Source organism: Elgaria multicarinata, chromosome 2, assembly GCF_023053635.1.
Source record: "Elgaria multicarinata webbii isolate HBS135686 ecotype San Diego chromosome 2, rElgMul1.1.pri, whole genome shotgun sequence".
NCBI lineage: Eukaryota > Metazoa > Chordata > Lepidosauria > Squamata > Anguidae > Elgaria > Elgaria multicarinata.
The window spans coordinates 150,792,210-150,807,687 of NC_086172.1; the positions used below are offsets into that span (position 1 = coordinate 150,792,210).

The window sequence follows — 15,478 nt, forward strand, 5'->3', positions numbered from 1 at the left end:
TGTGTTGGCTCTCAAGACACTTTTACGATGGCTCGGCTTGGAACATAAAAACCAAGGGCAGCTCACAGATCAGAACCGAGATATGTGCAATAAACGAACAATAATTAAGGCAGGGGAAGGTGAGGAGGGTGGGGGCTGCTTCAGAGGTTTATTAGAAACATCAAGAAAGAAAATAGGTGAATTTATCAACAGAGATCACAGTATATGGCTAAAATACTGTACATTGTCATTAATACTTCAAAGATTAGGTGACATTTCAATGAACTTAATAAAGCAATAGAGAGAATGCCGTGATTATTAGAAATTGCTTCTTCTTCTTTTTTTAAGGTTGGCTGCTCATATAAACCAACCTCTCCTGCCAAAGGTTTTCAACCTGCTTATTAAGTTACAGGCATCTCTGGGAGAATTTGTTGTGCAAAATTCGATACTGCGACTCTGCTTATCCTCAAGCAAGTAGGAACGAAAATATTTCATTTCATTATTAGATGCTTTAGGTTTTAGGAACGAAATTATTCTAACGCGTCATCATAGAAGTGGTTCATAACAAGCAGTTAACTGAATTTCCTTCAGTTTGAGAGAAATTTGGATTAGGTTGCGTGGATTAGAGGCTGAGCTTGGATCAACAAACAGAATAGTCCCAAACAGAATGAAGTACGGAATGTAATCTTAACTTCCCCTAAAGTGGAGGAAATTCAGGTCATTGTTTCAGATATAAACCATTTCTATTATTAAGCACAATAACGTAATCATTGCTTAAAGTGTCCGAGGCATGTTTTGCTGTAAAATTCTATTATGCATGCACATTTTTATACTATGTTATAAAACATCTTATTTACCCACAAATAAAGCAGTTCCTGATTCTGAAGACGTGTGCTTATATTTTACCTGAATTATTGTTCAAACAAAGTTTCACCACATCTATGAAGTTAAAACATAAGTTATTTATATATATATAAAATTCAATAAAAAAAATTCACATGTTGCATGAGGGGTTTGTTGAGAATTGATAAAAGGGCACAGTGCTTCACACCACAAGATGCTTTGGCATTTTACATTTTATGGTTTATCTTCAGGTTTAACCCGCCTCGCTTTAGATACTCAATTGAGATGCTGTTTTCAGTAAATATTTGGCATTGGTTGAACCAAGGAATCTTCACAGCTTTTGTAAATACAGCTGTACTTGACTGCAGCCAGTGCCAAAGAAACTGGCACAGAGCTGAGTTTCCTGCAGTGAAATTGCACATTCCTTCGTTGCTTCAATACTTCTCTTTCTCTGTTCGTAGCTTCATCCCATTGACAGCCATGCTGACAGAATCTTTCTTAGTTGCATTGAAATCCAAGGCAGAAGTACTTTTGGTAAATGCTACAAAAGAGAGGAGGAAAAAGGCAATCACTCATTTGCTGAAAAATCAAAAATGAGAAGAACCAGAAAAATGTGGCCCTTTCTAAACGGAGAGAACTTGGCCACTTGGGATTACTGCAATGCATTGTACGTGGGGTTGCCTTTGCAGGGTGCTCAGAAACTTCAGTTGGTGCTGTGCCTAGATCACTTACTGGGGCCAGTTGAGTGTAACAACTACACTGGCTCCTGGTATGTTTTTCAGCACAATGCTCTGCTGCTTTTAAGTTTTAAAGCCCTAAAGAGCTTAGCACCCAGGTACCTGAAGGACGGCCATATAACTGCCCAGGAAGATCACCCTCAGAGGCTCTTCTTCAGAGTCCCCTGCCATCAGAGGTGAGGCAGGTGGTCCCCACAACTATGGAAAATTCTGCCAAAGGTAGCTCACCTGATATTTAGATCTGGTTTGCACATCACAATACTGGGTTGTTTAAATCATGGATTATCTATGAGCATGCAGACATGAGTGAGCATGCTGCCTCCAGATCATTTTCCACTTCCATTCCTGCACAACTCTGTGATGTCTGAACCCAGTACTCTGGGTTGTTACAGGAGAAACAACTCAGAGTTTTAACTCAACAACAAATCACAGGAAGCAGTATGCTTGCTCAAACGGTCACAAATAACCCATGGTTTAAACAATCTAGCATTGTCACGACATGACAACCGGGTCTTAGTGTGATATCTTTTTGGTGTTGCGAAGACCTTTTTATCCACCAGACTTTTTTAGACAATTGTAGGTTGTTGTTTTTAGATTCCTGTTTTTAAACAAGGTTTGGTACAACTGCTACAGTATTTACGACTGTTGTGCCAGTGTTTTTTTCTTTTTCTTTACTGCTTTCATGGTATTGCTTTTATTGTTGTTTTATTGTTTTAAAATGATTGTTTTAAAACGATTAACTATTCTGAGAGCTTTGGGGAGGAAAAGCAGGATATGAAATAAATAAATGAATGAATAAATATTTGCACAGGTATCCTACCTTGAGAATGCAAAAAATCTTAAAACACAAATATAAAAAAGAAACCAGAAGTAATTTTGCTTGGACTTATGGATGATCAATTAAAAGAAAAAGGACTACTACTTCAATATATGATAGTAGCGGCGAGATTACTATATGCTCAATACTGGAAGAAAAACCAAGTACCAACAGCAGAAGAATGGCTTCTCAAGGTGTTGGAGCTGGCGAAATTAATGGCGCTAATAAAAGAAAAATCAACAACTTCATTTGTAATGGACTGGAAACTTTTGATTGATTGAGTATATACAAGAACTGCAAAAGACTGATTTGTTTGTATGTGGATTTTATATATAATTGGTGCATTTTTCTTCTTTCTTTCTTTGTTCCTTTTATTTCATGCGATCATTTCTTTTTTATGTAATTCTGAGCTGGCTAAGTGGAAAAAATTGATAGTCGTCGTTTGATATGAAGTTCGCTTCAAATGGAATATAGCCTTATGTGTATGCGTGTTTTTTATTAGATGTATTGTATAAGTTGTTACGTATTCTGTATTGTTTTCCCCCTTCCATATGTGTTTTGCTTTTGTAGCAAATAATAAAAGTATTAAAAGAGAATCAAGAATATACTTTCACTGTTAAAAGACAATAGTCTGGATCTTGAGTTGCTCTCCCAAAGGGCTTTTTCCATGTGTGATTCAGAAAGGGCTGGAGGAAGGGAAAGGGGAGCCACTGCTTGCCAATTCCCCCTTCAGCCCCCTGCACCACCTCTAACATGTTCTGGAGCATCCCCCTTTGGGGCATTTTTTTCCTGGGAGTGGGGGAAGTTGCAGGGAGAATTGGTGAACATCAGGATCTCTCACCTTCTGCTTGCAGTAGTATCCCATGAGCAGAGTTCTGCTCACAAGCACTTAGGATCTAAGTCAATGGATTAGACTGATGCGGGATAAAAGAATCAGAGGCAAAACTCAAAACCTAAACTTGATTTTCATGAGGCAGGGCTTTTTAATGGGATGTGGCTTGACACTAGGGATGTCGGGGAAACCCATAATGGATTCAGATGAGTTGGGGTTTCCGTGAATTCAACCTGCAGACGCCAGAGCAGACCAGCTTTTTCAAAGTTGTGCAGACTTACGGGGAGGTTTTTTTTACCAGCGGGTGGGGGGAGGGAAGGGGAGGGATTTGCACTAACGTGCATTGGCGCAAATTGTACAAAATTTTCATACATCATCCAAATCTGTCAATGGGTGGACAACGGAATGAAAGACACCTGACAATTTAAGAGGTTTAACTAAATTCATACTTCCCCACTTGAACCTTGTAAAAGGGTGAAGGCTCTGCAATTTAAGGAGAAACTGGGAGGAGTTTTAAATATAACATCGAAGTTTCCAAAAGATGTATGCTGCACGGTCTGTGGGAAACATGACTGCTCCAAGCGTTGACCTGCTTGCCCGTTTGACAGTCACTGGGAGCCTGTCTGAGAGAGACATGTTAAGGAAAACAAAATGTCCTACAAGAATCAAGCATATGGGTTGCACTGCCCTGTCCACAGCTTTGCAAGCCCATCTATGCTTAATATACTATTGTGGGACATGGTGCTTCTTGATGGGTTTCCACCTAGCTCCCACGAATTCACTGAATTTTTCAAAGAGATCCTGCAGCATCCCAGAGAAAAGAGCAAGTTGTTTTCCCCCCTCCTGCACTCTGATCAAGTGAGAACAGCTGTAGCGTGTGGGTCTTTATATCCTGATGGAATTTAGGTCGGCCAGCATGTAAGGACCCTTAATTTGGGGTTTTCTTAATAAGGTGTAAATTGCTACAGATTGAAGGATAATTACTCCTAGAGTCCCACTTCAGCTGTGAATGGGTATTGAAAATCTTCACTACCTTGAGAACCCTATGTTATTATATAAATGTAATTTGACCTACAGCAGAATGGGAGAAAGCTGGTGAATACATGCTGTATTGGGCAAATGGGTTTGTCACTTGTCTACCATGTGTCTTCTGGAAAATTCCTGCAGGTAAGGAATGCAAGTTGCTTATCTCTAAATATGTGATGGACATGACTTAACTCGGGTGACCATATGAAAAGGAAGACAGGGCTCCTGTATCCTTAAAATTGTATAGAAAAGAGAATTTCAGCAGGTGTCATTTGAATGCATGTAGCACCTAGTGAAATTTTGTCTTCATCCTAACAGTTAAAGCTGCAGGAGTCCTGCCCTCTTGACCAGATACAAAAGAGAGGAGGGCACCTGCAGCTTTAACTATTGTGATGAAGAGGGAATTTCACCAGATGCTGTGTATGCATACAAATGACACCTGCTGAAAATCCCTTTTCTCTACAACTGTTAAAGATACAGGAGCCCTGTCCTCCTTTTCATATGATCACCCTAACTTAACAAACCAATCCTGGTACCCAGGTTACTTTTTCAAAATGTGAGATGTGCCCAATATTATTATTATTATTAAGTTGGAAAGCCCTTCTCTAGTCCTTAGGATGCTCCTTTCCCAAGAGCCCATTCAAAACCTGGTTTGGAAAAGTGGAAAGAAATGCTAATTCCAAAAACGTTAGTAAAATTTCCACCACTTCTCACAATGCTAATTTGCTGTCAAGATGAAAGAAACATTATTTGGGAACTCTTGTTATGCTGTTCAACGGAGCTAGCACAATGTTGTTGGCTGTCTCATAACACACAGAATTCATAACCTGTAGAATTCCTAATAAAGATGACCGGAATAAAATACTAATTGACAGAGCTCACAGACATGGTCATGTTGAAAGTTATGCCTATCTCTTATAATAGAGAATGTTTCTCCCATCTTATTTTTTATTGTTTAGCTTGTAAAATACTGCAAGCATATCTCCTGTGTGTATGATGAAACAGTCAGTGGCATCTCTGCTTAAATTTTACATGTGGATGAGCCATGGCATTCTGTGAAGTCTGGTAAGAATAGTGAAAAGAATGTCCAGTGAAGAGAACATTCAAGTACAAGCTTGTTTCATTGAAAATAAAGACAGCTGCAAAGGGACAGTGGAAAAATCAAAAGGAAGAATGAAGAATTGGGAAACAAAGTGCATCCAGCAGTTCAACAATCTGGGAACACTTGCTTTATAGAGGGAAAAGTCAAAGATTTCTTTCCCATCCCACAGTAAAAATGTAAGAGCGATTCCATGGTGAATTAAATCAATTGTCTGTCTAGCTTAGCATTCAAATGGTATCTATCCCCTCTGTGTCTACCAGTCAGAGATTTACTACCTCCAAAAAGAGAGGTTGTACTTCTGGCTCTTTATCATGGCTGAAAGCACCTATTAAGCACCTATTAAACTATTTACCTAATTCTTTCTAAAAGCTGCATAAATTAACAGATTTAAAATCGAGAGATTTATCGTGGCAAAAGGCTATAAGGATCCACTTCATCAGATGTATGAAGCTGTTAACCAATTTGATCCTGCTTTCCAATCCTGCTTTGCAGGGCAAGCACAAATTATATTATTGGTGGTGGTCAGCTGTTTTAGAACAATGGGTGGTCTGTAAGCAAGGGTATATCCCCAGAACTCTGTTAACTGCCACCTCTGGGTATTTCACACCTGGAAATGGATCCTGCAAAGGAACCCAGGAAGATGCCTAATACCAAATCAGACCATGGTTTTGTCTAGCCCAGTATTGTTGACACTCTCCAGGATTTCAGGCAGTAGGTTTTCCAGCCCTACCAGGAGATGCTGGGGACTGAACCTGGGCTGTTCTGCATGCCAAGCACGGGTTCTACCATTAAGAACATAAAAGGGCCATTCTGGATCAGACCAAGGGTCCATCTAGTCCAGCACTGTTCCCACAGTAGTCAACCACCTGTTGACCAGGGACCAACAATGCAGGACCTGGTGCAACAGCACCCTCCCATCCACGATCCCCAGCATCTGGTGCACACAGGCTTACTGCCTTGGATACTGGACGTAGCACATAACCAACAGGGCTAGTAGCCATTGATAGCCTTCTCCTCCAGGAATTTATCCAACCCCCTTTTAAAGCCACCCAAATTGGTGGCCATCACTATATCTTGAGTCTCAGCCCCTCCCCTCAACAGTGTAGATATTTTGATGCAAATGCTATTTTATTATGTGTTGTTTGGCATTTTATTTAATGGTTTGTATAAGGATATATATGGATAGTGTTTTATTGTTTGGTGACCCTGCACTTTGTACTGTATAAATGAATGAGGGTGACAAGTCAATGGCTCTGCCCACATGGCTGTGGTTTAAACACACATATTATGACCACATGGGAAAGCTGCTCTCCAGTCTGGTTGTGTGAAGGGGGACATTTTCTCAACATTATTTACAATCTTATAAAGTTCATAATATAAGCTATCATATGAGCTGCAGACAGGTACCCCAAAATCTCATGTTCTACAGATCCCCTCCCTTCTCTCATTTCTCTATTCTCCCAAAGAAAATAATTTTAGAATTATCTATCAGAGTGGAAAGCTGTGGTTCAAAAGCACTGTGAGCAAAGGCTGCTAAACATTAAGCATTAGCATTACCAGCAGATAGCAAATAGAATGTAGAATTATGAATAGTAATGGCCAGATGGAATAGCAAATCCTGTTTACCTTTTCAGTAATACAAGAACCAGAAGGTACACGTTATATATATTAAAAAGCAATATACTTAAAACATAATCCTTTTAATGCAGTGCAATATTAACCTTTGGAATCTGTTGCCTTAGCTGATGGATGGCATGGAAAATAGCACACCAGAGCTTAAGGAAGGGATTGGGTACCTGTGATTAAACATTAATTTTGATGTTATTATATCAAACAGGAAGTCAGAGAGCTATCAAACAATGCTTGATAGGTGGAGGAAATCCAGAATAATGGCCCTTAAGTTTTCGTCCTGGCTCAGCTTTTTCAAGTAAATTAGTGGGTAATGTCACAACTTTTCAAAAGGGGCAAAGTTTCCTGCTCGCATTTAACAATGGCACAGCACACTGATGGTGGACATCACTGCAATATCCCCATTCCCCTGATCCATGTACCTAGTGGCTATATGGGAAGCCATTATAAATGTTATATGTAGGAAGGAGAACATGGTACAAACCTTCCCTATGGTAATCATAGCATATTCCAGATATCAGCTTTACGACTGGCCAGAGGAAAACCAGCTTGGCCATGCAGCTTAATTATTGCCCAAGAAATTTTACCTCACTTTGATTGGCCAATCTGGCTGTGTATCATCCTTTAGGAAACTGCCTTATACGGAGTCAGAACACTGGTCCTGTATGATCTACTAGCTCAGTATTGTCTACATCATGAGATTGCTCATATCCTTCTCTTTGGAACTCCCTGCCCCTGGAGGTCAAGCAGGCACCAATCCTAGGCTGCTTCCGGCCCTCCAAAACACAACTCCCCACCCCCACCCCCAGGAAGCCTTCCTCAATTTACCAGCCACTGTTTGGTCCTTCATTTTAAATTGAACAATTTAAATTTGTTGTTTTTAATCTTTTTTTCTTTTTACTATTTTATGTGCACTGCTCTGGAATCTATTTTAGATATTGAGCAATATATAAATATTATAAATAAACAAATAAATAAAATGCCTCTAAGATTGGCATCTGTAACAAAGGACTGGAAAGTGAGCAATGTGATACCTGCTTTTAAAAGGGATTGGGGTGGGGTTGGGACAGGAAATTACCGGACTGATAGCTTATTGCCTGTTCCAAGTAAACTGGTGGAAAGCACTAATGAAGATAAAACTATCAAGCATATAGGAAGGTAAGTCTTGATTTGAAGAATCAACATGGCTTCTGTAGGGCAAGGCGAATAAGAGGGGCATCACAGAGGTGTATAAAATTATCCACAGTTTAGAGAAAGTGGTAAGGGACATGTCTTTCTTTCTTTCTTTCTTTCTTTCTTTCTTTCTTTCTCATAATACTAGATCTCAGGGTCATCCCATGCATCTGATTAGAAGGGAGATTCAGGACAGACAAAAGGAAGTACTTCTTCACACGGTGCATAGTTAAACTATGGAATTTTCTATTGCGAGGGGTAGTGATGGCTGCCAACTTGATGAAAGGGGATTAGATAAATTTCTGGAGGATAGGACTATCAATGGCTAATATACTGTAATATAGATATTACCTCCAGCATCAGTCAGTGCACCTCCAAATGCCAGGTCCTGCTTATGGGCTTTCCATAGCATGTGGTTGGCCACTGTGGGAATAGACTGCTGGAGTGGATAGGCTTTGGGTCTGATCCAACAGGGCTCTTCTTATGTTGCTAGCAACATGTAGCATGTGGGAAAAGTGCAGCAGCCTGTATACAGAACACAGTGATGAACAGAGGGAACCACTACTGCATTTGAGAGTTGGGTGCCGATAGCAGGATTAAAGCTCTAAGAAGGCCGTATTTCTCACACATTAATCAGTCCATCATGATGATGGGGCCTAGTCAATGGGAGCTCGTACAGTTGGGTGGCTAAGAGTGTGAACCTCCAAGTCCCCAGTTCAAGTGTTGCTTTTAGCTATGACCTCATTAGCTGGATTTAGAAAGCGATTATCGGTCATCCTCAGCTTCCCATCTATAATATGGATAGAATAATACAATAATATATTTTGTAATGATTACAGAGATAATGAATGCAAAATGCTTTCAACACTCTAAAGGGTTATATAAATTAGTACTAATACTACTAATAAAATGTGCTGTACATAAGCACAGCCAAGGTTAAATGGGGGCAGTAATCAGTAAATATGACACCAGGAAGTCTAACTGCTGTTGCCTTTCTTTAAAGAGGCTGCAGACTTTGAAGGTCCTGGATTAAGGCTCCACATGGCAAAACAAGCCTTAGAAATAAAATAGCTTCTGGGAAAACATTTGTCAATACATCGAAGGGCTAAAAACTCTACAAACAGGAAAGGGATACATTTACAACACTAATGCAAAGCATCTGCAGTTGCTAATCATTCCGTAATCTAAAACTAGAGGAAAGTACAGTGGTCATTATAAATAGTTTCTCGGGATTAATGTCTAGATAACAGCCAGTGGCTGATTAGTGTTTTTAAAAGACTGTTGAGTGGCAGCTGAAAATAAAGCTGGCTCTATGAAGTATATCTCTAATGAGCACCTTCTTCTCTAAACTATGCTGTCAGATAAACCTCATCCTTTCTACAAAACGGTTTAGTCAGACTAGTTCCCACAATAACGTTTTAAATAGATGGTTATGAAAATGAAAAGAGACACTACAGTAACTATAGGGATTAAAAGCTTGCATGCAAAAACAGACAAGAAGCAAACACAAAAACCAGGGGATCTAATTGGTTTTCGTTTCACTGCCAGCAGCAGCTTCACACTGAATGGAACTATGAATGTTAGCAAAGATTCTCCAGATTAAACCTTTTCCTCTTTCTTTCCATTCTGCAGTTTTAGAAAAGTTAATTTTTCAACGTGATGTTTTTATGAACAGATTGGGAGCCGTAAGATAGCACGAAAAGACACGCAGGGGCAAAGGCGATAAAGGTTCTGCTGTTTAATCTTCTGTCCTTGAGTAAGTCAGGAGATAAAACAACCATAAGCCACCAGGCTGCGATTACATGTAGTGCCAAACCACGATTTGGCACAGTAGGAACAAGACTGAAAAAAGACCAGGCTCATTCAATTTCTTACCTCATCCACTGTGATCCAGGATTTTGATTTCTGGTTCAGGAGCAAATCAGTTTGCTGCAATGGCTTCGCTCACATATAAGACTAAGCCATGGTTTAGCATTACAAGGATGAGCTGTACCAAGCCTTAGGCTTGTGTGCCTCCTGCAGCTCCTCCAATGCATGGTTTAGCCTTGCATGCAAATGCAGCCAACGTTTGAACAGCCAAACTATGGTTTGTATTTGCCAGACAACCGGGATCAGAATCCAGAGGGTTTCCCCTGCAGCAAATTTAAGTGAGACATCCAGAATGCTAAGGACATGTTGTTGGACATTAAGTGAAAGATGCCAGGTCAACTTTCAGCATTAGCAGTTCAAGCTGACGTCAATTGCTGTAGTTCTTGAAAGGAAGAAGGCAGTATATATGTTACAGAGATTCAGAAACAATTTCTCAAAGAGCCATTTCTGACGCAGTTGTGTGTGTACACAAATGTGCACGCGCACACAGTATCTACAGCAGTAGCCATGATCCAGCATTACTAGTGCAACACAGCAAAGTACATATAGAGGAGTGGGGGAACCTTACTACACAGAGGATAATTTTATTTTATTTTATTGGTTTAAAGAAGAGAAGGATGTGCACTGTGGAGCTAGAAAGGGGGAACATACACTTTAAAAGAGAAATGAAATCAAAACGGCTCATGAAATAGTAGGAACCGCTGCAGGTGGGATGGAAACGCTGCAGGCATTCAGATGCTCAGCCCCTACAGACATATTTTCAAAATTAAGAAAATTCTGTGTATATAGTGGAGGAAGAGGGAATTCAGTCATGTCACTGGTGATGTCATTGGCCCCTTGACATTCAAGAATTTACCAATTTCTACAGAGTGTTGTGGGATGACTAGAGGATTCATAGGAACATAGGGTAGTATCCAATGGCGGTGCAACGCTGGCGCTATTGACACTATACTAGCATAAACCAACACAAATCAGCACTTCCCCCCTTGGCACTGACAAGCACAAATGATGCTGTGCTAGTGTTGGTTTATGCTAGCGCAACGTCATTATTGCTAATGCTGTGCTGCCTTTGGATATTACCCAAAGGAAGCTGCCTTAAACCAAGTCAGACCATTGGTCCACCTCACTCATTATTGTCTACACTGACTGGCAGCAGCTCTCTAGGATTTCAGATTTTCCTAGCTCTACTTGAAGATTAAACCTGAGACCGTCTGGATGTAAAGCATATGCTCTATGATGGAGTTCAGCTACCACTGAGCTATAGATTTGTTGCTGCTCCTGAACTACTGATTTTTTAACAGATGACTTTGGACTAAAAAAAATCTGGGCAAACTCTGCAGGTTATTTCTAAGTCAACGAGAAGGTCTCTTTTCCTTTGCTGAAACGTTATTAAACATCATTGCTCTTAACTATACCCCCTTTTATTTTTTTAGTGTGTATGTATGTGTGGGTGTATGTAGCACTTTAATTAATCAGAAGAGCTAAATCATATGTAAATAAAGAGGGCACAATTCAGTTTGTTCCATCATCCCTAAAGTAACATTTCCTTCCTCTTGATATGAAAACAATTATACTCCTGTGCAAGGAAACTGACTCCTGGGTTCTTGCAACCACACAGTCCTTTATCTCTGCCTGAGTTGATAAGATCACTATTTAGCCTGAAATCCTTAAGCAAACGCTGCTCTGCAGCTTCTGTATAAGGTTATTCAGTGATATTTTCAAAATGAGGTTTCACCCACAGAATTAAATGAGTAGCTAATAGCTTCTCCAGCTAATGGAAATGATTGTCTTCTTGATCCTTTTTGTCTACCTGACCCTTTACATTGTAGACTGTATATAGAAAATAATCCCAATTTACGTAATTTCCTCATCTGGTGACAGGACAAGAAGATAATGTCATGATCTTCCTGTCTTTTGCAATTACCTTCTAGTCAAAAGATTCGTTCCCTTGGAAGTTATTTAGGGCTCCAGTAGATAAAAGAAAGAGTGCAGTCTGGTAACTCAGAAGTGCAGATGTAATTATCTTTGTTCACCTCCTCAACTTGTCTACAGACTCCATGACCACCTTACTTGTCATGAACAAAAATCCTCTAATTCGACTTGAATTAGCTTGGAATAAGACAAACTATTTCTCCATAAAAAGAAGAGAGAGAAAGGGCCTGTTCGGACAACACGCTAAACCATCGTTAGGCCCTAACCCTTTTGAAGCAAATGGTTAGTGAACGTGTTTAAACTGTGATTGTGTAGCCACCATGGTTAGGAATGATTCACACCACTCACTAAGTCATGGTTCCCATGACACGCTAAGCCATGTTTTGCTCAAAATTTTTAATCACTGTGGTGTGTCTTCTGAAGAGGGTCAATGAGTCCAATTGGGACCTGTTGCACACCATACCACCACCCACTGCAAGTCTCCAATCCCCCCTCTGTGTTGAGGGAGAGAGAGCAGCAATGAAAGTGGACAGAAGGTGGTTTGTTAGAAATTCCTGGGTGAGTGGGAGATAAGAGTTTGCATTCTCATTACTCATGGCTTTGGATGGCTGATAATTGCTCAAAGCAACTAAAGACTATTGCCCAGACTCTTGAAATAGAGACATAAGACAACGTTGTGGACTGAAATCAGAGCCACAATGTTATTAACATTTGATCTGCAATGGGTACAATAATCTTACTGTTCTAACTCCTTCTTTCAGTGTGGGTTTCTATCTTTAGGTGAGAAAATGGAATGATGTTTCCTGTCAGCATTGTTCAGGTGACCCATTAAGGCTTAAGTCTGATCCTTGCTCCTCATTGGTGGCCCCTCTTCCAGGTGCCCAGGAATCTTCTAACTTGAAACTGCAATCATATCAACCCTCAGTCTTCCCTTATCAAGGCTAAACATAATCAGTTTCTTCTATCTTTTCTCATAGGACTTGGTTCCTACCGCCTTGATCATCTTTGTTGCCCTTCTCTGAACTCATTCCAAGTTTACCTGAATCCTTCTTAAAGTATGGTGTCCAGAACTAGACACAGTATTTGAGGTAAAGTCTGACCAGAGCAGAGTAAGAATGGAAATATTACTTCCCATGATTTTGAAACTATACTTCCATTGATGCAACCTAAAATTGCATTTGCCTAGTTTGCAGCCGTATCACTCTGCTCACTCATATTCAGCTTGTGATTGACTACAAATCCAAGATCCTTTTCACATGTACTATTGCTGAGCCAGATATCCCTCATCTTTTACCTATGCATTTAATATCTTATTCTTAAATGAAGAGCTTTGTAATTGTGTCTGTAAAATCTCATTGTTATTTTCTGCCTGGTTTTCTGATCTAGCTTTTGAATTTAGTTTCTGTCTTCTAAGGTATTAGCCTGGCCCTGCAGATTACAGAAGTAGTGCCTTCTAACGCATACTTAACTAGCTTGCTAATCCAAATAGAGCACTTGTCAACTGCCTTGTTGAATTCAAGATATATATTTTTATTTTTTATTGCATTTATATCCCACCTTTTTTCCTCCAAGGAACCCAAGGCATCTTACATAATCCTCATCCTCCTCTCCATTTTATCCTCACAACAACAACCCTGTGAGGTAGGTTGGGCTGAGAGTCTGTGACTGGCCCAAGTCAGCCAGTGAGCTTCCATGGCCGAGTGGAGACTGGAACCCGAATCTCCTGACTCCCAGTCTGACACTTTAGCCACTACACCACACTGGCTGTTAAATTGAAATGTTATATTATGTCTATAACATTTCCATGGTCTACTGATCGAAAAATGAAATAAGATTAGCCTGGCAGGAATTGTTCTTTACAAATCCATACTGGCTTCCAGTGATCAGTGCATTAGTCTAAAGATTTTTACAGAACAACTGTTTTATAATCTTCTCTAGAATCTTCCCAGGTATTGATGTCAGGCTCACTTGTCTATAATTCCCCAGATCTTCCTTTTTGCCCTTTGTGAAGAGAGGGACAACATTTGCCCTCCTCTGTTTCTTCACCCATTCTCCAAGAATTCTCAAAGATAATAGAGATTGTGAGAGTCTATCTGCTAGCTCCTTCAACACCCTAGGATGCAATTCATCTGAACCTGGAGACTTGAATTCAATTAAAGTGATTAAATATTAACTGAATATCTCTCTGTTAATTTCAGGCTGCATTCCTACCAATTAAGCCTGTTCATCACATACACGAGATGGGACACAGATATCCTTTTGGGATAAGACTGTCAGCACTTTTCCATATTCACTGAACAGCTAGTCTACCATTACTTTTATTTTTCTGGGAGAGGGGTGGTAACCTCTGCAGCCACAATGTCCAGAGCCTTTTGGGGGGGTTGCATCCATTTTATGAAAAGCTGTACCAAAAGAGGTATGTCACGTCCTGGCACTGTATTGTTTTAGGCAGTATGTAAAAACTTGGGTCTTCGAGATGTTTGGTTGAAAGTTTTAATAGCCATTAAACAGGTTTTTTTTTTAGCCCTTATGATTAATCTGCTGTTTTTTATACATTTCTTGTTTATATATTTGGGATTTTAAGATTGTTTTAAATATTGTTGACTTTGTTTGTTTGCTATTTGCCTTTCAGGGAAATAGGCAGGCTATAAGCTTTTGAAATATAAATAAATAAAAATAAAGACCCTTTTATCAATTAATTTTATTTCGTTCCTATAGAATTTGGGATGCATTAAATTTCTGCAAGTTTTTCAATGTTGGCTTCAAGAAGAGCCTTGCTCAAGACAGCCAGCAATGCTGCCATTGTCTTAAATTCTTTTATGTATATCTACTAGCTATTTTACTCAAATGAAAATAAATCCAAGGTGGTGGCATCTATATGCAAAATGGCAGAACGCTTGCTTATTACCTGGAGGGGAACCTCGTGGTTGGAGGACACCCAAGAGAAGAGGGTGATTTGCGTTGAGACCACCAGCACACACATAACAGGACACCAGTTGGATCAAGCTGGCTCCTTCCTTTAGATTTTCCTCACCAGGTGTCCACATACTTTCATTGCTGGAAACCTCCACACCAATATATTTTCTGAGAATTGCATTACTTTCCAGCGAGAAATACTGACCAACTAAACTAAGAAATTCAGTGGATTAAAACGAAAGCTTCCATTTTCATTATTATTTCCTAATAATGAAAATGGAAAAAAAGATCACCATGCTAATTCTACTAAAAGGTCTTATGAGGATTCCCCATGGAAGATCAATACTTACATCCTGAATCGGAAAGCAAGGAGCTGGACATAAAGCTGGTGTTGGTTCTCCAGTTGGAAGATGCATTCTGTATAGCAGAAATATCAGCACTGGTTTTCTTATCCTGTGAGAGGGAATGAAATTCTTCCTATGAAAGAGGATGATTTTGATGTATTTCCTTTTATCTTTGGAGATTAAAAACAGCCTAAAGCCAGGGTTATATATATAATGTGGCAGAATTCTTTTAAACTGATAAAATCTGGTTTCAGTGTTCAGAATGTAAATCTAATAGTT

General features: G+C 39.7%; 1 protein-coding gene across 1 annotated transcript in view; it reads right to left on the bottom strand.

The window, feature by feature from the left end:
* Window positions 1-343: 343 nt before the first annotated feature.
* Window positions 344-15,478, bottom strand: part of CEP128 (centrosomal protein 128) — a 238,411-nt gene continuing 223,276 nt past the window's right edge. Inside the window, exons 23-24 of the mRNA XM_063117936.1 lie at window positions 15,206-15,308; window positions 344-1,363 (exon numbers count right to left, since the gene is read on the bottom strand). Coding sequence (XP_062974006.1) covers window positions 1,257-1,363; window positions 15,206-15,308 — 210 coding nt within the window. The 3' untranslated portion in view covers window positions 344-1,256. The remainder of the gene's footprint in view (window positions 1,364-15,205; window positions 15,309-15,478) is intronic.